The following is a 24,233-nucleotide window of genomic DNA, read 5'->3' on the forward strand; positions in this document are numbered from 1 at the left end:
ACCTTGTCCTCCTTTCTCTGTTTTAATAGCTTGACGTACTGCCGTAAGTTCAGCATATTGACTACTTCCACCTATCTCAGTACTTTCCAAAGTTCTCTTAGTACGTGAGTTATAGGCTACTGCTTTACAATGTCTGCTATGGCCCAAATATTTTGCTGTCCCATCAGTAAACCATGCATGTTTCTTCTGTTCTTCAGTCAGTCCATCACATCTATCATTCAAATTTTACCAAGGATTGTACCAACTGTTGCCTTGGTTCAGAGGGTTTATCATTTCCATCAGTGTCGATGCTGGTGGTAGATTCACGTGGAGCAGAAACTCCACTTTTGCCTGTCTTCAATCTATTCTGAATATTTCATTTCCATTTAATTATGCTAGCCTCTTGTGCATGTCCAGTTGTGTGAGATGCTGGGGTACTCATTACCCAGTCATAGTTGGGATTCCAGGCCTTAACATCACTTCATGGCCCAGAGTCAGTTGTTTAGTCTCTACCAAAGCCCAATATGCAGCTAACAAGTGCTTTTCAAAGGGTGCTTATTGCAATCCAGATGAAGATAATTTCCTTGACCAAAATCCTAAGGGTCCATTTTGGCTTTGTTGTTTCTGCCATAAACTCCAATTCACATAGTCATCTTGTACAGTCACTTGCCATTCCACTGGTCCACTTTGCATAGGCCATAAATCCAGAGCCAATTGTATAGCAGCTTTAGCTTCTTCAAAAGCTTTACTCTGTTCAAGTCCCCAGTCAAATTCATATTTTTTCCTGGTAACTTTTTATAAGGGTTTCAAAATCTGTCCAAGATGTGGAACGTGATGCCTCCAATATCCAAACAGTCCTATGAACTTTTGTGCCTCCTTCTTGTTGGTGTGGATAGGAAAATCTTGAATCTTTTGTCGAGCTTTTGGGAGAATTTCTCACAGTCCTTTATTCCATTGTATATCCCCAAACTTTACGGTTTGAGCTGGTCCTTGAATCTTTGCAGGGTTAATTTCCCATCCTTTGCTTTTAATATGCTCAATTAAAAATATCAAACTCTTCTCCACTTCTTTTACATTTTCCCCCTGTATCAGAATATCATCTATGTAGTGGGTGGCTGTACACCAGGTAACTTCAGTTCACCAGATATTCAGCTACAATCCTATCACAAATAGTTGAGTTGTGCAGATATCCTTGTGGCAGTCGGGTAAAAGTATATTGTTGGCCCTGCCACATGAAAGCAAACTGGTCCCACTGTTTGCAGTCCATTGGGATCATAAAGAAAGCATTGGCCAAATCAGTAACTGCGTACCGAGTCCCATCCTATTTCTGGATCCTTTCTGTTAAGGTAACGGTATCTGGAACAGCGGCATACAAGGGCAGAGTCACTTTATTCAGTTGTCTATAGTCCACTGTCATTTTCTATGTTCCATCTGACTTTCATACTGGCCATACAGGGTTATTCCATCTAGTGGTTGTAGGGACTAACTCTCCTGATTCATTCAACATATGCCTTTATGGTATTGGCAATTTCATCTTGCCCACCTGGCACATGATATTGCTTCAAAGTAATTACTTTAGAAGGTTCAGGTAAAGCGATTGGGTCCATCTTTACTTTTCCCACCAAAACTATATTAATTCCTATCTTCCTTACTGCAAACTGATATCTCCCCTCAGGCAAATTCAGCCATGCCTTTCAATATGTCTATTCCAATGATGTATTCAGGAATGGGTACGATGACCATGGTATATTCTTTCTTAGGTAATTGTCCAATTTTCATCATCAGTTTGACTTATTCGGCTGATATTTCAGCCTCTCCTAGTCCTGTGATGGTAATAGGAGTTCTGTGCTTAAATTTGTCAGGGTTTCCACAAATCAAGCTGGCCTCTGCCCCAGTGTCTATCAATGCCCTAGTTGTAGTATTTGATCCATTCTTCCAATATATAGTGAGATTAATATGGGGTCTGTAATCCCATCCGTGTGTTTCTTTAATCTGAGCTGGGGCTCGGCCTATTCCCTAGTCTCCTTGAAGGTGTGACTCACTTTGATACAAGGGTTCAAGATCTGTAGGATTTGTAGGGGCAGTTCTTACTTCTCTATTCCGTGTGCTATTAAGCCTCTTATCTTGGTACATTTTGTATAGCTCATTAGTTGGAATACCATCTACTCTTCTAAATTCTACCCCTGCTTTCAACAGAGCAGGAAACATTTCTCTTCCTGTCATTCTATTCCGATGTTGAATCTGATGGTTTTGTGCCCTTCTCTTCTGAGGAAATTTATTATTTCCCCAGTCTCCTAAGTCACTTAACTGTGAAATCTTATCCAACACCCCTGAAAAAGGGTTCCCTAGTTCTGCAATCAGCAAAGTCAGAATCACATGTTTATAAGTGGGGGGTGCTGTCTTAATGGTCAAATTCCTATGAGAGACTCCCAAGGGAGTTTCATAATAAACTTCAGCATTCCCTAACATAGTAGCAATCTCCATTACCTCCTCCTTTAACTTTGTCATACAGTCCCTAATTGAATACCAAGGTCTATCTGCAATAGGCCACATAGTATCAGCAGGATATTCCTCTTTATCGCTTGTCGCAGCCAAAGCCAACAAATTGGTTGCTTGGTTAGTTCTTTGCAAATGGTAATCCCTAAAAGCTTGCAGTACAAAAAGAGTTCTGACTAATGCTTATGAACTCATACAATCCATAGAATCTACAGATACTCCTATGGCCCCTTCATCACTGATCCTCACCATCCAAGCTATTAACGATTCTCCCATTCTCTGGGTGAACCTACTCAAGATATCTGTAATTTCCTGCTGTGTAAAATCCTCCAAAACCAACCTAAACTGAGTAGTATGACCTGTCTCCTTCGCTGTATGGGGCGCATTTCTCTTTGATAATGTAACAATGTTTCATTCTCTCTGTGAGAAGTACCATGCGACAAAGTATCACCTGGTATCTGAGGTTTTGACATTGTGTCCTCCTGTCTAACTTCTCTGCCCCTGTTACCATGGTAACCAGACTAACTGCTAGACTCGACCTTGGCTGAATTGAGGTATACTCTTGACCTCCTTGGCTCTCTCTGCCTTCTAGCTGAATTTACAACAAGGCTGTTAGGTTCCTGCTGTTCTACCACCTGAGGTTCTCCACCTTGCTGTGGTATAGACTGAGTATTCTCAGATGTTTCAGAAACAGTCTGAGCCTGAGCACTCTCTCCTAATAGTCTATCTCTGTGTTCACATGCAATAGGATAGGCTGTGAGTAAAATCCATCCTCATCTAGAGATTGCTCTTGGGATCCCCATTCCTGGCTCAACAGTAACTTCTCTGAGGCATCGCTCCAAATCTCTGGGTCCTACACCCTGTAGCCTCTGCCTCCAGTCCTCACAGAGACCAGTGCCCTTAGACCATTCCCTTGCTATGGAACAATAAGTTACATCCTCCCATTCTGGGACAAGCTTTCTTCTTCTAAAGCCCTTCTACCTCTAAATGGAGATCTTATACCTTGTGATCCCATCCTCGTCGCCAAATGAAGCAGTAAGACATAGATGATAATTGTCAAAATGCCTGTGTGGTTCTGTGTCGCAAAGTATACGAGACTCTCCATGTAGAAGGTAGAAGAAGTAAACCATTTATTCAGACACCAGAGAACCATATCCTACAAGCCATTTATGCAGTCTATCAGAGCAGTAAAACGTTGCACACACAATATTACAACCTGAAGACTCGCCATTCCAAAACCTCTCTGACCCCCTGCTGGGGTCTTCCCAAAACAAACTCGCAGTACAGCTAAGTCAGCCTGTTCAGTTCCAACAATCACGAGGACAGCCATTAGCAGCCATAACATCTTTCTCTCCCTCTCTCTGCATTTTCTGTGACATTTTCCTGTCAGGAGGTTCCTCCCACTACATGTAACTTAGGCTTCCTGTGACATAAGCAGGTCACATGGCCTATTAGTGGGCGGGAAAGATCTTCAAATCTAACTGCTACTACAGTCTCCCTTGAAGAGCACCACATCAACATGGGCTGGTGAAGGAGCCAAGGAAGGTAGAGGGCCCTGGGGCAGGGGGGAGGGCCTGCCCATCCCACCGTGTTACCCTCTACCCCCTACCCTCTACTTCAGTGCCTCCAGGGTCCCACATAGAGGCCTGTATGGTGTTTGAAGCCCTCCTTTCCAGCCCCCCGTATGCCCCCCAGTCAGTGACACTGGGCTCTGCCCATGGGGCCTGGAGTGCTCCTCTCCTCCTCTCCCTCTCCTGGGTGGAGCTGCCCCGGCTTCCTTCAGGGCCTGCCTAAAATCCTACATTCTACAGAACAGCTTCCCTGGTCCCCCTTAATTCTCAGGCCTTTCCTCTGGGGATGATCTCTGATCAATCTCGTATAAAGTTTGTCTGTACATGGTTGTTTTATGTCATCTCCCCCATTAGACTGAGTTCCTCATGCCTTTTGCCTCTTTTTGTGTCCCCAGCACTTAGCACAGTGCTTGGAACATAGTAGGTGCTTCATAATTACTCACTGACTTCCCAACTCAAAGAAGAAGAGGGGAGGGTTTTCTCACCTAATCATGAGACACACATAGAAGTCTGTGCAGACATGGAAGGAGGGGGAGGAGTGGGCATCACTTGGGCTTTCACTGGAGAAGTGGGCATCTCTTAGGCCTTCACCTGAACTGGTGCAGAATGAAATAGCATCGGCCTGGGCCAAGGAGGTAATGAGGGTCAGCCACAGACCCTGAGGCCCCCAGATGTGGACGGCCTACCCTCCTGCCGGCAGGGCTGCTTAGGGCATGGCCAGTGGAGGAGCTTGGTTTGCTCAACTGGGCAGATTTGTTTAGTGGGAGGGAGATAAAGTCAAGGTTTGTTTGCCAAAAAAAGTAATTTTAAGAAAGGGCATTGTCTATAACCCTGAAGAATTGTTCTGTGGACCAGAATTTTGCACAGTGGGAGGGGGCCGCTGTTGGGGTAAACCAGGCCATCTGCTATGGCCTGCTGAGGGCTCTTTATGCTGTTACCTGTGGCTTAGTTTCTTCCTTCCTTCGCTCCTCTTAAGTACTGCTTGTTTTTCAGATGGGTCCCATGACCCCAAGCCCAGGGCTGCAGGGAGGAGCCATAGAGGGGCAGCTTCTTGGTGAGGGGCATTGAGAATCTGGGTAGGCAAGAGGAGGGGAGGGTCTGTATGAAGCAGTGATCCACCTCACAGTCTCTAAAACCTGTCCTGTTAGTTGGCCAGACTCTACGTTCCATCCGTATTATGCCTGTACTTAGATTCTGGTCTATGAGAAGGTCTCCCTGAACCCTAAATGCAGAAGGGTTTGTCTGTGAGGTCAGTTCCTACAGTGAGAGACATCTGAAAAAGCCATGTCTTCCTTTGATTCCATCAGGTTGTTTCAATAAAGACCAGGTCTACCTGGATGGCATTCTCCAAATCCTGAGATACAGAGAATCCATCGACTTCCACTTGCTGACCACCCTGGGCAAGGTAAGGACCTGAGCTTGTTCGTGTATTCCCCAGGCTGTCCACAGGGTGTCTTCATATACTCAAGGAAGGTCCCGGCTCACACCTTGACATTTCTGTTCAATTGCATTTTTGCAGTGACACAGGGAAAAAAATGTGAGTTCACTGTAAAAACCAACCTGACACTTGATAAGTGATAAGGTGAAGAAGGAAACAGAAGACATAAAAGTCAACTTCCCTAACAAAAAATATCAATAAAATTGAATTATAAAAAAGAATCAGTTCTCCTGAATTTGATTCACAACGAGGTTATGCTGTAGTCCAATAGGAGCCTCCTCCAGGTGCTGCTGCAAGGCCTGGACTGGGGGGAGATGGGAAGGGGGGACTGTGCCAGGAGAGCCCAGAGCACAGCCAGTCTGCCTGCAGGTGGCGGCAGCGAGGATGGAGAGAGGAGGCTGTCGGTGCCTGAACTGTGCAGAGATTAAGGAGCAGGAGCAAGGTGGGGAGATCAGATAAAGCAGTGTGCCCCCCTTCCCTGGCCTTGGCACTGCAGAAGGGAGGCACCGGAGCACCAAGGCAGGATTGTGTTCCTGCAAGGAGATGAATGGTGGGGATGTGCACAGAAGTCTCTGAATGGGGAGGGGACAGATCCGGAGACGGAGATGGGGGGGGGGGGGCGGGGCGGGGAACACGGAATGACGAGGCAGGCTTATCCAGGCTTTAATGGGAGAAGCGGCCAGACAGAGGGTTTGCAGGATGGAGACTGGCTCAATTTGAAAATAAATGTTTATTAAACATCCCTTTTGTGTGAGAGCCCATGCGCTAGGCCCTGGGGATAGCAGCACCAGCCTCCCATGGAATCTGCTGTCTTTGAGCACATACTGGTGCTGGGAGCCTTCACACTTGTCATGGGGATGGCTTGGAGCTGGTCTCCCCCCCAGGATCGGCCACCTCTGCTCGCGGAGGGAGCTTAGGCCTTGGAGGAGGGGGCACTGCCGCGTTCAGTGCTCTGGGGTCTGCGCCCGGGCAGCCAGGTCACCGAAGGTGCACGAGATGCTGCTACTTGATGCAGCCTCGGAAAGAGTGCGGAGAGAGCATCAGGTTCGTCAAGGGTGGATCGGTCCTGAGGCCTGTTACTGTGCTTCGTGATTCATCTGGTGAATAATGCAGCAAACTGTCCCCTGCTGAGGCTCGAGGAGGCATACGTTGTTTCCAGGGCACCTGGACTTCAATTCTCAGACACTTGGCCCCAGGCCAATCGCTCTGTCTCTTTCACTCAGTTTCTTCACCTAAGTTGCAGATACTGAGTTGCCCACCTCCTGGGTTGTGGTCCGAGATCCAATGAGATTTTAGAAAGTGCTTTGTAACCTTTAGAGGGCTTTACAAGCACTGGCTGCTGACTCTTTCTGCTGTTTGTTATTCACGAGGTGTTATTATCCCCAGGAAGCAGAGGAGGCCCTTGAAGGTGAGGACCATCTTGTCGTCTGCCTCTGTGTGCCTGGGACCCGGCCTGGGACACGGCAGGTGCCTGAGTCGAGTCAAGTCAGCACACGTTGTGAGCCAGACGCTGGGCCAAGTACTGAGGAGACAAGACTGGCCAGAACAAAAGGCAACAAAAACCGGACCCTGTTTTCCAGGAGCTCACGGACTAATGGAGGAGACAACAGGCAAAGACCTATGGACAGACAAGGGACAGACAGGATGGTTGGAACAAACCTCAGAGGGAATTCCTTAAGCTTTCAGAGAATGGGGAAAGGCTTCTTGGAGGAGGCAGGACTCTAGGGGAGAGTGGAAGGAAGCCACAGACGAGGGAAAGCGTCCCAGCCAACGAATCGTGGAAGAGGCCGGTGCCTAGAATCGTGCAGGGTGGAAGAAGCCGGGAAGGGTAGGAAGGGGCCAGCTGAGCAAGGGCTTTAAAAGCCGATCCTGGAGGTCAGAGGGACATGGTTAGACCAGGGCTGTAGGAAAATCCTGTAGCAGCTGAGCAGGGAGAGCCTCGGGGAAGGGAAACCAGCAGGGGATTGTATATTCCGGGGAAAGGGGAGGAGGGCCCCTACTGGTGCTGGCCTTGTCAGGAGGGAGAAGGAGGCTCCAACTTAGAGGCTGTGGAGGGTGAGAGGATGACAAGCAGGCTGTGAAGCCAGCTGTCGAGGAGGATAGGGCTTCTCTCAGCAGCAGTGAAGGGGGAAGGTCATAAGCTATGTTTGGGTCGTGCTGTGTTTAAGGTGTCTGCTAGATGTTCGGTTCAGAACAGTCCAGCAGGCTGCTGGGCATGCCCAGCCAGAGGTCAGGATAAAACTTAGGGCCAGAGGAGTGGACATGAGAATCCTCATGGGAGGCATTACCAGGCAAGTAGCACAGAAGGAGGTAAGAAGAGGACCAAGATGGGGCATTGGGGGACACCAATGGTGAGCAGGCATGCCTGGCAGGAGCATCCAGCCACGCAGGCTGAGGAGCAGTCAGACAGGCAATGGGAAAGGATCCGGGAGGAGAGAGGGAAGGGTAGAGGACAGAGAAGGATGAGTCCAACTGCTACAGAAGGGAGCGTCGCTGGAGGAGGAGGGGACTTGGCCAGCACATGTCAGCTTCTGTCTCTCCGAGGTCCCTGGCGATTTCACTTAGGCAGGCTGTCTTGCACCATGGAGGGCAGCTGGTGTTGTAGCAATTAGAGACAACAATCTCCTTAGATTTTAGCCATGTATTTCTCAAGGTTTTTCATTCTGTTGTGGGTGAGACAGAGGTCTTGTTGGGTAAATTTGGTAAAGTTGTCATCAGTGGTTCCAGGTCCTCCTAGAAGGAGACTACTGTGGGGCTCCCCAAGTACATTTGCTTGGCCCCATGTGGCTTAATGTTCTTTATTGGTGACTTGGACAAAGGCAGAGGTGGCCCACTGTCCAGTGACATGAAGCTGGCCAGAGAGCTAACAGTCACTGGCAGCCGGGATCCAAAAAGATCCCCATGAGCTAGAACAGGGGGTTCCTTCTCATGAAGGACACCCAGTCCTCAATAAATCAGCTTGTCCCGTATTCATGGGATGGGGGTGGGGGGCGGAGGAGGACAAGGTCGATTCATCTAAATGAGCAGGTTCATCTTGTGGGTCAGCAGAGCGGATGGCTGCATTTGGAGAGACAGTGTCATGTCCCTGGGTCATACCACACCAGGGGTATTGCACTCAGTTCTAAAAACCACATTTTGGAGGCAAAAAAAAAGATAAACTGAAAAACGGCCATCATCAGACAAGCATTTCCAAGGACCTGCTGTGTGCCAGGCACTGGCAGCATGATATAATGTTGCTGGTCAGCCAGGAAGACCTGGGTTCCAGTGCTGCTTGTGCCGGACCCAGGACAAGTCTTCAGTTAGCCCTTCTGTACCCTAGGTATCTCTGGCTGCAGAGCATGTGCCAACTGGCATCAGCAAAGGGAGTTTGCTCTGCTAAGTGAGAGCCCTGATTCAGTCCCCACCCATGTCAGGCTCTGGGGCACAGAGAAGACAATGAAACAGTCGCTCACCCAGGGAGGAAGGACTAACTGGTGGTTTCAAGGACAGTCAGGATGGTGAAGAGCCTCAGGCTCCCACCACACAGAGTGTTTACCTTAGGAGAGAGAAGATTCAGGGGAATGAGGTCCTTCTGAAGGCAGTGACAGCCCAGCCCATGGAAGCAGCATCAGCCCAGGAGACAGAACCAAGAGCGGCATGAGAGCTTTAAAGAAAATTCAGGCTGGATGTTCATGATCAAGACCATCCCAGCAGAGGGTGGGCCACCTAGGGAGGCAGAAGGGCCCCTTGGGAAGCCACTGGACCCGACCCCCTCCCCCTTAGCTGAGCCTGCTCATTCTCTCCAGTCACCTCTGAGCATGTAATGGAGACCTTGTTAAATGGTGTGGAGGAATGTGCCCAACTTCACTCCAGGTTGAAGGCTCTGGAGAGGATGCGTTGACCTAAAGCTGTTGTGTGCCAGTGAGAACCTGTGCCTCACTGTAAGGGGGCATCGGGGTGGTTCTCACCACCTGCCGTGAAGGTCGAGGAAGTTTACTTTTTCTTTCATTCCTGGTCCATCTGGCTTATCCCTGGAATATTCGAGTCTGTTTAGAAATTAAACCGTGCTCCACTCTGAAGGACAGCTACCAAGGACTGGAGAAAGGAGGCAATACAGGAGGACACAAAGCTGTCTGCCCTGATTTACCTGCATGGAGCCCCCTGCAGCTGGCTCTGGGCTTTAGTCACCCACAGCAGGCAGGGGAACACCCCTTTCCTAAAGTGTCTGCGGGACAGAGCGTCCAGCTTCTTCTTTAGAAGGAGACCCAGGCCGGCGCGATAACACGGAACAAGCACCGACGTAGGTGGGGGTAGTGGGACCTGAGCCCTGGCTCCAGGTTTTCTCACTGCTACTACCGATCACATTGGGCTGTTACAGGGAATGCCATTGTGGGACACTGAGGATCTTGTCAATGCATTATTATTTTTGACAAATTTACCCACATTAGTCCATGAGTATCGACTTATTGTAAGCACCGGAACAAGGGTAGTCTCAAGAAAAGAGAAGAATCTGAGGCAGCCCAAGGACCCACAGAGCCCCTAGAACCAGGGAAGGTGGGGGAAGAGGCCTGGCCACTGTGACAATTGCTGAAATTCTCTCTCTTCTGTGACTGCTGTGGCCACAGGCCCTCCCAGGCTGAAATCCAGCCCTCACTGAACCCCCAGTGCGTCCTTGTTATGCAAAGAGAAAGGCCCATAACTTGACCGGGGAAAAATCCAAGCCAACACTTCCCAAGGCCCTGAAGAAAGTGGCGCTGCAGGGCACCAACCAGCTACAGTGAGTGTCGTCCACCCAGGGCCGAAGGGAGTGCCTTTCCTGTGGGTTTGGCTAATCCCAAGACACGTCTTAGGGCCTGCAGCAGGAAGAATGCCAGATTGACAGTCAGGAGACCAGAGTTAAGATCCCAGCTCTGGCTTAACTGGCTTGGTGAGCTTGGGCATAGCCCTGCCTATCTCTGCACCCTCTGGGATCAGCTCTAGGCCCATCATTCTGTGAACAACTTCTGAACAAGGTTACATTGAATCTTGCCGAGATAGGGAGAGAGAGAGAGAGAGAGAGAGAGAGAGAGAGAGAGAGAGAGAGAGAGAGAAGGAGGAAGAGAGAGAAAAAGAAGAGAGGAGGGAGAGAGAGAAAAGGGGGAAGAGAGAGGGGGAGGGAGGGAGGAAGAGAGGAGATGGAGAGGGGAAGAGAGGGAGAGAGGAGAGAAGGTGAGGGAGAGAGAAAGAAAGAAAGAGGAGGGAGAGGGGGGAGATAGAGAGAAAGGAAGGGGAGGCGAAGAGAGAGGGAGCTCTTTTGACAAATATATAGACAAGGAGGTCATGGCAAAAGAAGCTGATAACAGTTCCTTCACTAGGCCAGCAGAATGCAGCAGATGCTTTCTGTTTTTCACCGTTAAAGTGCTCTTATAAGTAAGTCTCCTTTTGAGACTCCAGAGTCTCTGTTAACAGAAGGATGCATGAGAATTGACCTCCAGAGGTCGAGAGAAGAGTCTCCCAGACCATCCTTATGAATGGGGTTCCACCTTTGGGAGAGGCTCCTGCTGACCCCAGGGCCCCAGGCTTGTCCCTCAGCACTCACCTTCCCACCTTCCTCCCCAGGTGTCCTTTGAGGACGTGGACCGCTTGAAAACACTGGCCGTCACTGAGAACCTGAGGGTCCCGCATTTCCTGCAAGACAATGAACGGTACATGGAGCAGTTACAGAAAATCATGGATGTGAATGAGCTGACTGACAAGGAGCTCCAAGATCTCATCTACTAGCTGCTGCTCAGCCCCTGGAGCTCGCGGACACGCCCCGGACTGGGCGCGGTCAGACACTTTATAAAGCAAAGCAGGGATTTATTGCGAGATTTTGGTGAGGACAATCTGCAGTATTCAGCAATGTTTTTTAAGTGCTTTAAAATACAAACCTGAAACAATTTCCCAGAAATGTTTCTTTAAGGGGGGCAAAGTTCACTCTTCTTGGTTCCCATCTCAGTCTAACAGTCGGCCTTCCAGGGTCCAGGCTTCCGAGGACCCAAGGCCAGCTGGGGCTAGAGTTCAGACGTTGACTTCTCTTGTCTGGAGACAGTTTGTGTGGAAGACGTTTGCTTTGCTGGCTCCAGACCCACTTGTGTGTTGTGGTGGAGGGCCAGAGGGGCTGAGTGGCCTCAGTTTTACCTCCTGGGAGGTAAATGAAGGAATTTTGCCTCCATCTCCCTTAGTTTCTTAACTAAGCAGGTGTTTTCCTTCCCAGCACCATGAGCAAGGCTGCCCCTTCTCTTTCTTAACCCATACTTAGGGTCTTCACCATCCCTTGGGTTGGGGGAGGGCTGTGGAAGAGGGAGAGGGGTTGTCCTAAGTGCAAGCTCGTAAAGGCTGATTGGACACATTGATATCAGAAATGGGAGGGGGGTACTTTTTATTAAAAGGAATTTCTACTTGGTATAGGGAAAAACAGAAACTGCTTTTCATATGGGATATTCAGTATAGTTTTATGTAGCCATGTAATCTGGAGTTGGACCACAGTGGCAGAGCCCCGTCCTGACCCCACTGTCCCTTTTCCTACTACTGGCATTTGAGGTGATTCACACTTGGCTGAAGAAATGGCCACAAACTAGCTAGGGCTGCTGGCCTTGGTTTGAGAAACTGTCTAGTTTTCAGACACTGGAGGTCTCTGTTGACATATTGCTCTCCCAGCTACCGGCTGATGTCATGTTCAGCTTTGAAAGGTGATAGAAGTATGCCTTTCCTTCCCACCCTGATGCTCAGACCACTCCCTAGAGGTATCCACAGTGGCTGCAGGATGAGCATGCAGGGCCTCTTCCCCAGCAGCAAACAAACAAACATTGATTTGTTACCAGGATGCATGAGTATTAGGAAGAAGAAAGCCGTCTTCTGATAATAGGGCTATTATAAGACTTTGTGCACAGAGAAGAAACCCAGCGACTCTTGACCCTGGCCCCGCCCTGTCAGATGAAGACACATGTACTTGATACATAGGATAAGTCCCTTTTGACAACAAAAAAACTTTATTTTTTTACTCAATACAACCCCCCTGCACCAGTTGGCTACTGTGATGGATGCCCACAAGCCAGGCTCACCTGCATCTCCTTCCTTTCTCCACAGCCCTTAGCTGGCTTTGCCACCAAAATCAAGAGGGCTCCTTCTTATTCTAAGACATTGTGCACATTCAGGAAAAAAAATGAATTGTAACTGCCCTGGACGATGTTTGGGAGGAAGATGAGTTTAGATTTCAACGAATCATTTGACTCGGTCATCGAGTGCATCGGGACTTGGGTGAAGAACTGAGCCCCCAGAATCGACATTAATGGCATCTGTCATGGAGGCCTCAAGGCCCTGTCCTGGGCCCTGTGCCATTTATCATTCCATAAGGACTCCACTCTGGGGGGATGCCAAGAGAGCTCACCCAGCTCCAGCTTTGGCTTGGGTCTGAGGAAGACAGCCGGTTTCCCAGATATGAGATGGGAGAAATGTGGAGGGAGATTTTGTTTGGAAAAGATACCAAGGTTTTAGTGGACAGCAAGTTCACTATGTGCCAAAGCGTAATGGCGGACAAAAGGCTCATGCTATGTTTGTCTCCACTGAGAGGCATCGTGTGTGTTCGGAATATGGCGGAGGTTCGAGGTTGATGGTCCCACCGTACTCCATCTCGGTCAGGCCACGCTGGAATACTGTCTTCCATCCTGCACGTGGCCTTTTAGAAATGGCGTTGATTAGCCGAACTGGAAAAAGTCCACGGGAAGCCAGCCAAGACCAGGAAGGTGTCCAGATCACGTCCTGTGATCAGTTGGAAGATGTTGGCTTAGCCATCTTCAAGTGTTTGGAAGAGGATTTAGATCATTGTAAGGAAACACTTGGAATGACCAAAGGGCCCAGACTGGGTGTGGGAGGCCTCCCCTGCTGCAGAGCTGGGCCCCTGAAGACATGCTGGCATTGACGTCAGCCAGCTGGGCTTCTTGGAAGGTCTAACTTCGCACGCATGAAGGCCTCTTATGGGAAACTCGGCAGGTATGGGCAGGACCTTTGGAGCCAGGGGATTGAAATGCACATTGTTTGTGGTGTAATGGGCCCCGAGTCTCCTCCATACACGTAAATGGGCACACCTGGATAGATTCCCAAGGATGTTGTGTTAAGAGGTGAGGCTCCATCAAGCAGGAGCCTCCCTGGTAAGAGTCAAGTATTCAGTGGCTGCTCATCTTTTCAGAATGTCAGGCGGCTTCAGATGCTCAGACCTCATTTAAAACTGAAGCGAGGCACTTCCCACTTTAAAGAACAGCTTGAAATGTGGGCAGAACTGTGGATGCCAATGCTCCAGGATCACTGGAAACATGCGTGTGTTTAGCATTCCCGAGCAATAACATTGCCAATCTCAGAGTTTTACAGAGTAAAGAAGAAAAATCACAGCAGCCTTAATTTTCTAGCTCTAAGATTAAATGGAATGAAACCCTTCAGCCTCTGCAGTTTAAATAGGTGTTCTCTCCTTCTGCCTTAATGGTTTTAAAAGTAAAATCAAGATTCATTAGGAGGAGAAGCTGACCTTTGGATCACACTCACCACATCAAAATGGGTCCAGAAATAGTTCCAAGTGCAGACAAATGTTCTCACGGCGGAGGGGGTGGGGCGGCATAAAATAAATATTTTTAAATACTTTTCAATGTAGGAACCCCGTGCTGCACATGGGATCCTTCCAACAGACCATGAATTCCTTGTAAGTGGCCTCCCACTGTCTTATCCCTTCAAGTGAAGTGTCGGGTCTGATAGCAATAGAGATCTCCAGCCACGGGAGAAGGACTGAAGAGCAGACTCCTTCCATGGAGAAGGTTTCTGTGCTGATAGCGACCCTTTGCCCCGGCTTATTGTGACAGCAGGATTTAGTCTTTCCTACTGCACACGCAGTGTTTCCTTAAGTCTCTTTGTCAAAGGATTGTGCTTCTGAAGTTTCTAAAAATGCTGTTCATTTGCGCAGAATTCTAGAATGTGAAATACCAGGACGGGTCAGCCGCTGGGCTGTAGCACCTGACAGGAGTCCAAGTAGAATTTATGTAGAAATGCCACAAATCCGGCAAAGTCTATCGAGTCTCAGTAAACTTTGATTCAAGACCCACTCTGTGCCAGTTCGAACACAGTTATCGTTTCCTTCTATATCTTTGTTAAAATGTTTAAAATATGTGATGTTTATTTTGTAAACTGTTGAGATTTTAAATAGTGACCAGCTGTTATTAGAAGTAACTTCGATGTTCTGAAATAAAGTTCCTGGATGCTACGTCTTCTAAGCCTGATTCTGACTTCAACTTCCCTGAACCCCCAAACCAGTTATTAAGGTTCCACCCAAAGAGAAACAACCTCGGGCTGAGAAGTAAATAGAAAATATGTGCCAAGTACTTTGTCAGTGAAGGGAGCGGGGAGGGAGAAAGACCCCGGCGTAAGCCGTGGCATTGGGTCTGAGGTTTGACAGGAACTGGGAGAGAGCATTCCAGGAAGGGACACGTAGGTTCAGGAGGTGAGAGAGGGGATGTCGTGTCTGGGGAACAGACCCTGGAAGGGCAGTGCTGTGAGATCAGACTGCAGAGCTCATCTGCAGATCAGGGGCAGCCCAGGAGAATGAGCAGAGGAGTGGGGGGAGGGGTGTCCTGGAAGCAATATGGCGCCACGAAAAGTTCTTGAGTAGATGGGTAATGTGGTCAGAGCTGTTACTAGCATCTTCGAGAAGGAGGTCTTGGAGAGGGGGAGAGAATAGGGGCAAGGAGACCAATTTGGAGAGGGGTACTCCAAAGATGGCCAACCGGAAGGACAGTGGTACCATCAACGCAATGCAGACGCTGGAGGATGGGTGGGGAAGGGGAAGGATAATGAGCTGAGTTAGAGATGCCTATAAGGCATCCAGAAAATCGTGGGGAGTTCAGGACAAATAGATTAGGGAACTGCACGGAGATCATGATTGACCCCATGGGACCCAATGAGATCACAGGAGATGGGGGGGGGAGTGCAGAGCAGGAAATGACAGTAAAAACAGAGGAGGGGTCTGACAGGGAGGGTCTGACAGAGATCCAAGGAAACCCAGGAAGGGTGGTCAGCATGTAAGAGGAGGCAGAAGGGCCAGTGGATGTAGCAGTTGAGGTTGTTGGTGACGTCAGAGATCAGGTGCTTGAGTAGTGGGTGAGGTTTCCAAGAGCCGCTGAAGTGCTTTTCATGACCGTGATGATCTCATTTCTCTTGTCCTAGGGCTCTCAGACAGAGGACAGCCCCAGACCATGTACCTTAGAGACAGAACAATCCGAACAGGAGGGCTCACCCCCCTCTTCCCCCTCCCTTTCTTCACCTTTGAGATGCTCCCTTTCCATTGTCCAATTTCCATTGGAGCTCAGTGGGGACTTGGGGGCAGTCTAACCTGACCCTGCTGGGGTGACAAAGTTCGCTGGCTCTGATCACTTAATACTTTTCCATCCCCCGATCCCAGCCCCTTGGCTAAAAATCCCAGCCAATGAGAGAAGGAGGAGAAACCAGTAACGGTGATTTGGAAAGAGGAAGAGGGATTTGCAAACATTTACCAGCCCCTGGCCAATAAAGAAAAATAAAACCTAGATAAGACAGACCCTGATCTTGGGGAGCCCACCGTCTAGAGGGGTGAGGGGGATGGGGAAAGAAGGGAGTGATTGAGACACAGGGAACTCGGATATCCAAAGCAAACTGGGTAAGGGTGCTGCAGACAGGCAATGCCACGTGAGGGGTGAGGGAGATTTGGGTCAGGCTTGGAAGCAATCCTTCTTAACCTTTTATGTGTCGGTGCAGTCTGTGGACCCCTTCCCAGAATAATATGTCGGAAGGAAAGAATAGCTAACCTTTAGATAGCTTGCTCTGTGCCAGGCCCTATGCTAAGCACAATACAATTCTTTCTCATTGATCCTCATTGTGGCTGGGCTGCAGGCAGCTGGGGGGCGGTCTTAAAGGCATCATAGTGGGGGGCTGGCTCTGGGATGAGTGCCCAGCAGGACTGGCTTCCGGGATAAGTCAGCAGACAAGCTCATGTCCATGGTACCCAGGGACCCCTCCTAGGGAGGAGCAAATAAGCTTCTAAAAGGCTGATGGGAGTAGGTGGAAGGAGGGGTCCCTATTGCTCCCATCAAAGATCCTGCAGGAACCTAAGTGAGTGAAAGAGCATGTGACCAATCTTGATCAGAATGACTTCTCCGCTGCAAGGGGCTGAGGCCTCAAATCTGTGTGTGTGCTGAACAAAAAGGCTTCAGCTTATCCAGCAAGGCTGCTGTCTTGGAAGGGGGCACTGTGGTGCAGTGGAAGGTGCTTAGGTGTCCAGGACTGGGAATGAGGAGAATGAGCTGGGACTGGCTCTTGTCACTAACTACCTGTGTGAGCCCCGGCAAGTCACAGACCCTTGTGCACACAGTGAGGGTGAGGATGGGGTAGGCTGGAAGCTCCCAGGAATCTAGGCTTGGTGCCCTTGGCACCAGATTCTGTTGTTACTGTCTGCAGCACCACAAGCTGATCTGTGTAAACCAGAGGCAATCTCTTCCCGGATGCTCAGGACAGAGATGCATTTCCAACGGAGGCAGTTTGGGTCTGATGCTTTGGGGGAAGGAAAGGCCCTCAGCTGGCATGGCAGGGAGGGGAATCTGGCTGCCTGCTTGGTTTGAGTTTTTGCTCTGCCTTTGTGATGCCAGGACCCTTAGTCACTGTCACGCACTGGCTAGAATTAGGCTTCTGCATTCCTAGGGAGGCAGTGTGGGGTCTCGGATAGAGAGAGCACCTCATGAAAAGGCCCTGTGACCTCAGGCACATTTTCCCCTCTGTAAAATGAAAGGGTTGGCTTCAATGGTCTCTTTGCTTCCTTCCAGCTCCAACCTGTAATCTTATTCTAGTCCCTGGCTACATCTGCCCCTGTTGATGCTTCTACAATAGGGTATGGCTGCCCTTCTGAGACCCAGCCTGGCTAAGAGCAGCCTCCCAGGGCAGCCTTGCAGGCAGAATGTCTTCTGGGATCTGGGAAGGCCCTGAGTGGTGATGAGCCCCCTGAGATGCCCAACTTCTGTCCATCAACTGAATGCGAGCCAGCCAGCCCAGCTTACAAGGTCTCTGTCCTGGGAGCCCCAGGGAGGCTTCCTATCCACCTCCTTTGTCTCTTGTCCCCTTCTCTGCCCATTGCTTCTCCCTTTCCCTCTCTGCTGCTCTCTCTCTTTCCAAGGCAGCCCAGGGCCTGAGCCCCTGCCAACTCATCTGTCCTCTGGGTCTCCCCTTTAGAGCATCCCAGGAAAGGGCTGTCCTCTCCTCCTTCCTCCCTCTGTCCCCCCAGAATCTCTTCCAGGGCCCCCCAAGTTCTTCATTGAGCCTAGTCCAAAATCCCTTTCCACAGATCAATAAAACTCTAGGGGATTCTTTGAGGGATGAAAAGCAGCTTGAGTGAGCACTACAAACCATTTCTTTTGGGGGGGTTTAGTCAGTCTCCCCTTTATGTTTGAGAAATGAGATCTTTATCAGAGACACTTGCCGTATTTTTTTTTGCTATTCATTGTCTACGGTACCTTTTAGCAAAATGACATTTCTTTGATAATCTCTTTCAATTAGGTCAGCTTTTGCTTTGGCTGAGATCATGATGGCCACCCCTGCCCTCTTCACTTCATCTGAAGCATAATGGACTCTGCCCCAGCCCTTTATTTTAACTCAATCTCAAGGTCTCTTGTACATAACATACTATTGGATTCTGGTTTCCAATTCATTTTGCTGTCTGCTTCCATTTCATGGGTGAACTGAATTCACTCACATTCACAGTTATGATTGCTAACTGTGCATTTCCCTCCATCCCCTTTTTATCAGTTTATCTTTCTCTCTTTTTATGCTGCCCTTCCTCAAAAGTCTGTCTTGCTTCTGACCACTGCCTCCCCCAATTTGCCCTCCCCCTTACCACCCTACCCCATATCTCTTATCCCATTCCCCTCCTGTCTCCCTATTGGGTAGGATAGATTTCTATCCCCCAGTGAGTGTGTATATATATTCTTCCCTCTTTGAATCAACTCCAATGAGAACATGGTGCAAGCTTTGCCTGCCACCCCCACCTCACCCCCATTTTCCCCTCCACTATAAAAACCTTCCTTGCAAGCCTCTTTTATGCAAGAAAATTGCCCCCATCCTCCCTCTTCCTTTCCCTTTTTCCCCATGTGTCCCTCTTTCTCATCTCTCCTCCTCCTCCTCCTCCTCCTCCTCCTCCTCCTCCTCCTCCTCCTCCTCCTTCATCATCCCAGCATAATCAACTCACACTCATGCCCTCTGTTAGACTCCTTCTCACTGCCCTAATAATGAAAAGGTTCTTGGGCATTACATGGTTCATCTTCTCACACAGGAATGTCAACGGTTTAACTCCATAGAGTCCCTTATGACTTCTCTCTCCTGTTTACCTTTTCATGCTTCTCTTGATTCTTATATTTGAACGTCAGATTCTCTATTCAGCTCTGGTCTTTTCATCAGAAATGCTTGAAAGTCCTCAGTTTCAGTAAATATCCTTTTTCCCCTGAAGGATGATACTCCATTTTGTTGGGTAGATGACTCTTGGTTGTAATCCTAGCTCCTTTGCCTTCTGGAATATCATATTCCAAGCCTTCCCCTTCTTTAGTGAAGAAGCTGCTAGATCTTGCATCATCCTGATCGTGGTTCCACGATATTTGAATTGTTTCTTTTTGGCCTCTCACACTATTTTCTCCTTGATCAGGGGAGCTCTGGAATTTGGTTATAATATCCTTGAGAGTTTTCATTTTGGGATCTCTTTCAGGAGGTGATCGTGGATTCTTTGAATTTCTGTTTTGGCCTCTAATTCTAGGATATCATGGCAGTTTTCCTTAATTTCTTACAGTATGTCTAGGTGCTCTCTCTCTCTCTCTCTCTCTCTCTCTCTCTCTCTCTCTCTCTCTCTCTCTCTCCCCCTCTGTGTGTGTGTGTGTGTGTGTGTGTGTGTGTGTGTGTGTGTGTCTCTCTCTCTATCATGGCTTTCAGGTAGTCCAGTAATTCTTAAATTATCTCACCTTGTTCTATTTTCCAAGTCAATTGTTTTTCCAATGAGATATTTTACGTTGTTTTCTATTTTTTCATTCTCTTGACTTTGTTTTATTGTTTCTTGAACTGGGAGATCATAGTGTACAGTAGCAGCAATGTTATAATGATGATCCACTGTGGAAGACTTGGCTACTCTGATCACTACAATTATCCAAGACAATTCCAAAGGATTCATGATGAAAAAAATGCTGTGCATCTCCAGAGGCAGAAATGACGAACTCTGAGTGCACATTGCAGCATCATTTTATTGCCTAAGAATGGTTTTTCTTTTTTATGATATGGCTAAAATGGAAATGTTTTGCATGATTTCACATGAATAATTGATCTATTGCTTTCCTTTTCAGTGGGTCAGGGAGGGGTGAGAGGGAGGAAGAGAATCTGGAACTCAAAAATTCTAAAAGAAAAGAATTTTAAACAATATACTTCCCCCTGCCCAAAGCCAATCTTCCCCCCAGCAACCCCTTTCCAGGGTCCCATATCTGAAATCATAAGGGAGGCAGGAGGCTGGGCATTGAACTTTCCAGTCCCTCCAAAGCAGACCCTTCTCAACTCACTTCCCGCCTGTCCAGTTCCCACTAGACAAGAGAGGACTGGGATGGAAAGATTGCTGGATCAGGAGAGAGGAGGCCTGGGTCCATTAATGGGTGCCATTTTCTGTCTAGTCTGTCCTAGCTCCCTGGGGGGTGGGGAGGTGTGAACGAGCACCTCTCTGGTCTCTCAGGTGCCTTGCAGCTTTAACCGCACCCCCACACCCTTGACACCCAGGCCTGAGGTTTCTCTGCATTGAAAGTCGGCAGGTATAAATGGAGCCCCAGGATCTTTTGGGATCAGGGGTTCAGCTTCACTTGTTTTGATGTAGGGGCCCTGAAGGCTTTGGCCCTTTGGACAATGGAGCCCTCAGCCCCCTCTTGCACCCTGCTTGGATGTCTTCAAATAGAACAAGTGTTGGGACTGACTCCAAGAGTCCCAGGGAGCTGGGCCCTGCAATCTCCGAGTCAGGAGGGCCTGCAGAGGGAGCCCTGAGCCAGCGCCAGCTCATCCTTCCCAGCATGCCTTCGGACCTCCAGGAAGGGGAGGTCTCCCCACCCCCACCCCACTGGAGGTCAGCCGGCCTAGACCACATCGGCCCAGGGACAGTGACCAAACACATCCATCGTCAGTGACCACTCACTGGGGTCAGCCTAGAGTGCGCCTCGTAGGCTAGGATCACTCTGCCCACCCTCCCACCTCCTCGAGCCACAGTGTTCACGTGGGGGCTGGGGCCGCCAGCCTCTGCCCCAAGGCCCAGATCACTCTGGGGGCCCCCACTCCCTGCCCCACCTTAGCGTTTCCTAGCAGCCCAGAATCATAGTTGTGCATGCAGAGACCATGTGTGCATCAGACCTCTAGCGTGACCCTGGAGCCCAGCCCCTTTATTCTGTAGATGGTAAAACTGAGACCCAAGAGGGACAGTGAGTGAGCTGCCCAAAGTCAGCAAGTGACTGAGGTAGGGTTTGAACTCAGGGCCTCACATTCCACCTCTGTTGCACTTTCACTGCATGAATTCTCGGACTCAGAATCACCCTTCAATTCACCCAACATGTACCAGGCACCTACTGTGTGCAGAGCACTGGACCATGCAACTCACCCAACATGTACCAAGTGTCTACTGCATGCAGAGCACTGGCCTCCCTTCAACTCACCCAACATGTACTGAGCACCTACTGTGTGCAGAGCACTGGGCCACATAACTCACCCAGGCACCTACTGTGTGCAGAGCACTGGGCCACACAACTCACCCAACACGTACCAGGCATCTACTGCGTGCAGAGCACTGGCCTCCCTTCAACTCACTCAACATGCACTGAGCACCTACTGTGTGCAGAGCACTGTGCCTCCCTTCAACTCACCCAACATGTACTGAGCACCTACTGTGTGCAGAGCACTGGACCACGCAACTCACCCAACATGTACTGAGCACCTACTGTGAGCAGAGCATTGGCAGAGCACTAGGCAGGCCTGGCTGAGCCACACAGCCTAGAGGAGCCTCAGACCCTCCCCATGGTTGTCAGGGCTCTCCTGTGGGCACAGCTTCCCAGTCAGCGTCCTCACATAGTTGGGTCTTTTTTCCAGTCTCTCAGGTAGTGTGTAGACCATCTCTCAAGAGCGGTTCAACTCCTTCCTGCATTGTCCATCGCTCCTTTCTTGTGCATCCTGGGAACTCACTCCCAGTGAAGAAACGCCCTCCCCTGAAGCCCACCTGCCCGGGACATGGCAGGATGGAGGGACCGGCCAGGGTCTCACAGCCAGGAGGGCATCCATGTGCCCTTCTGTGCTGCTGCACTCCAGCCTCACGGGCCAGCAGCCTTCCCCTTCTCTCCTCCTGCTTCCTCGCCTCTGAAATGAGACAGACCCGCTCCACTGGACAGTTAGGCTGCATAGAAGGGAACTTCCTCCGGGCCAGGCCCCTCCCCCGAGGCCCCAGCTGCAGGTGGGATGACCAGCCTGGGACAGGGGCTGCGGCCCCAATGAGGCAGCCCTGGGGGCTCTGGGCCTACCCCAGCGCTGGCTGAAAAAACCTGCCTTCCCCTAATCCCATATACTGGATCCATATACTGGAAAACAAACCCCGGGGCCAAAAACCTGGCCCCTGTGCTCCCCCTGCCCGGAAGGTGGATCCGTGGCATCTGAGGGATGGCCCACTGCTGGACCCACAAGCAGCAGAGCAAGGAGCCCTAGCCCTGGAGACAAAGGCCCAGGTTTGAATCCTGGCTTTGCCTCTTACTGCCTGCATGACCTTGGGTATATCCTGTAATCTTCCCAGCCTCAGTTTCTTTTTCTGTAAAATGAGGGGTTAGACTCTGTCTGAACAGCCAGGGAGCCACTCACTGGTGGGAAACCAGAGCAGAGGAGGGAGGAGCGACGGCTTGTGGCCTGGCCCAGGTCCCTGTGCCATTGGTCTGTCTGTCCATCTGTCTGTCTCCATCCCCATCCCCTCCCTTCTAGGGAGGGCAGCACATGCGGTCTGAGACAAGTCATGCATATGTAGGTTGGGGTTTGGGGATTTTTTAGTCAGTCGTGTCCGATTCTTTGTAACCAACATGGGTTTTCCTGGCAGAGATGCTATGGTGCCTTGCCACTTCCTGCTCCAGCCTGCTTTATAGATGGGGAAACCGAGGCAGGCAGGGTGGAGGGACTCACCCTGGGTCACCCAGCTAGGAAGCGTCTGAGGCTGGATTTGAACTCAGGAACCTGAGTGCTGCTGAGTCCAGGCGGGTTCCCTGTGCCCTGGCTGCCCCTCATGTACAGTCCCTGCCACTTACAGTCCAAAGGGAGGTGTCTCTGGATCACAACTCTCTCTGACCTATAAATAGCTCACGTGTTAGGGTCATCGTGGGACAAACAGGACGTTCTACAGCAGAAGCGCAGAGTTTGGACCTCGGGCTTCTGACTGGCCTAAACAGGCTGTAATCATGTCAATGCCACCTTGTCCTTTGGACAGTCTCTTCCAGCTGCCAAGCGCTGGCCCTCAGGAGTCCGGGGCTCGGCCTCTGGGAGTGCCAAGCAGCTCCCTGCTTTCTTCCCTTATCACATCTGGGGGATAACAAATTCCTCACGTTTGTGTGAGGCCACTAGGGGGTGCCATAGTGCTAGACCACCAAACCTGAAGACCTGAGTTCAAATCCATCCTCAGTCACTGCTAGCCATGTGACCCTGGGCAAGTCACTTAACCCCATTTGCCTCGGTTTCCTTGGCTCTCAAATGGGACACACCAGAGAAGGAAATGGCAAACTGCTGCAGTATCTTCGCTGGGAAAACTCCACGGACAATGTCCACGGGGTCATGCGGAGTTGGACACGGCCGACCGACGATGATGACACAACCCTGCAGCCTTTAAAGTTTTTCTTCACAAAAATGCTCTCCTTGCACAGACTCCCCGTCGGTCAGTGCAGCGTTAACGAGCCCATTTCGAAGACCGAGGGTCAGACTGTTTCCGTTAGCAGTGTTCTGGAGTGGGCCCAAGGAGCCAGGCCTTCTGACTCAAGGCAGGCCTCCTGCTCCTGCCCTGAGGTGTGAGCTTTAGATGGTCTGGGATCGTTTGCAGCCCCAGGAGGCCCCCCATCAGTGCCTCCTTCTCCAGGGTCTCAACCCAGTAGCTGCAGCCGAAGCTGTGCATTACACCTGAAGGCTCCCTGGAATCTGGCTAAGTGGCCCCGTCCGAGTGTGGGCCAGGGTGCTAGCCTGGGGTCAGGAAATGCATCCCCCCCCAATCCTGCCTTTGCTTCCCCAGGACATCAGGAGCATCTCGCTCCCTTAAAGAGACCCCACTCTGCCCGCTCACCTGCAGGCCACCATGACCAGCCTTGATGGACGGACTCCACTCTCCTCTGGAGGGACGACTGGAACAAGATGCCCCCAGGCTGGCTCCCCCTGGTGTCCCCTCTTCTCCCACCTTTCCTGCCTCCTCTTGTGTGTCTCCCCTTCCAGACTCTAAACTCCTCAAGGACAGGGCTCACTTACCACAGTGCCCAGCACACGCGCTTAATAAATGTTGATCGTTTTGTATTGGGCCTCTCTCCTTTCGAGGGAGGGCAAGGCCTCAGCGCTGTCCCATCCAGAGCTGCCACAGGCCTGAGCTGTACAGCCAGGCAGCCACCCCAGGGCGGCTCACAGCCGAAACCAGGGCGAGTCAGCTTCCTTAGCCAGGTTGTATTCTCCTCCACCCACGTGCC

At 50.2% G+C, this 24,233-nt stretch overlaps 1 protein-coding gene across 1 annotated transcript in view; it reads left to right on the plus strand.

Moving 5' to 3' along the window:
• The window catches only part of KIAA0895 (KIAA0895 ortholog), a 34,641-nt gene extending 22,917 nt beyond the window's left edge, over nt 1–11,724 (plus strand). The window contains exons 7-8 of the mRNA XM_036739694.1: nt 5,354–5,451; nt 11,062–11,724. Of these exons, the coding sequence (XP_036595589.1) occupies nt 5,354–5,451; nt 11,062–11,223 (260 nt within the window). The 3' untranslated portion in view covers nt 11,224–11,724. The remainder of the gene's footprint in view (nt 1–5,353; nt 5,452–11,061) is intronic.
• The last annotated feature ends 12,509 nt before the right edge of the window (nt 11,725–24,233 follow it).

The sequence above is a fragment of the Trichosurus vulpecula genome, chromosome 9 (assembly GCF_011100635.1).
Source record: "Trichosurus vulpecula isolate mTriVul1 chromosome 9, mTriVul1.pri, whole genome shotgun sequence".
NCBI lineage: Eukaryota > Metazoa > Chordata > Mammalia > Diprotodontia > Phalangeridae > Trichosurus > Trichosurus vulpecula.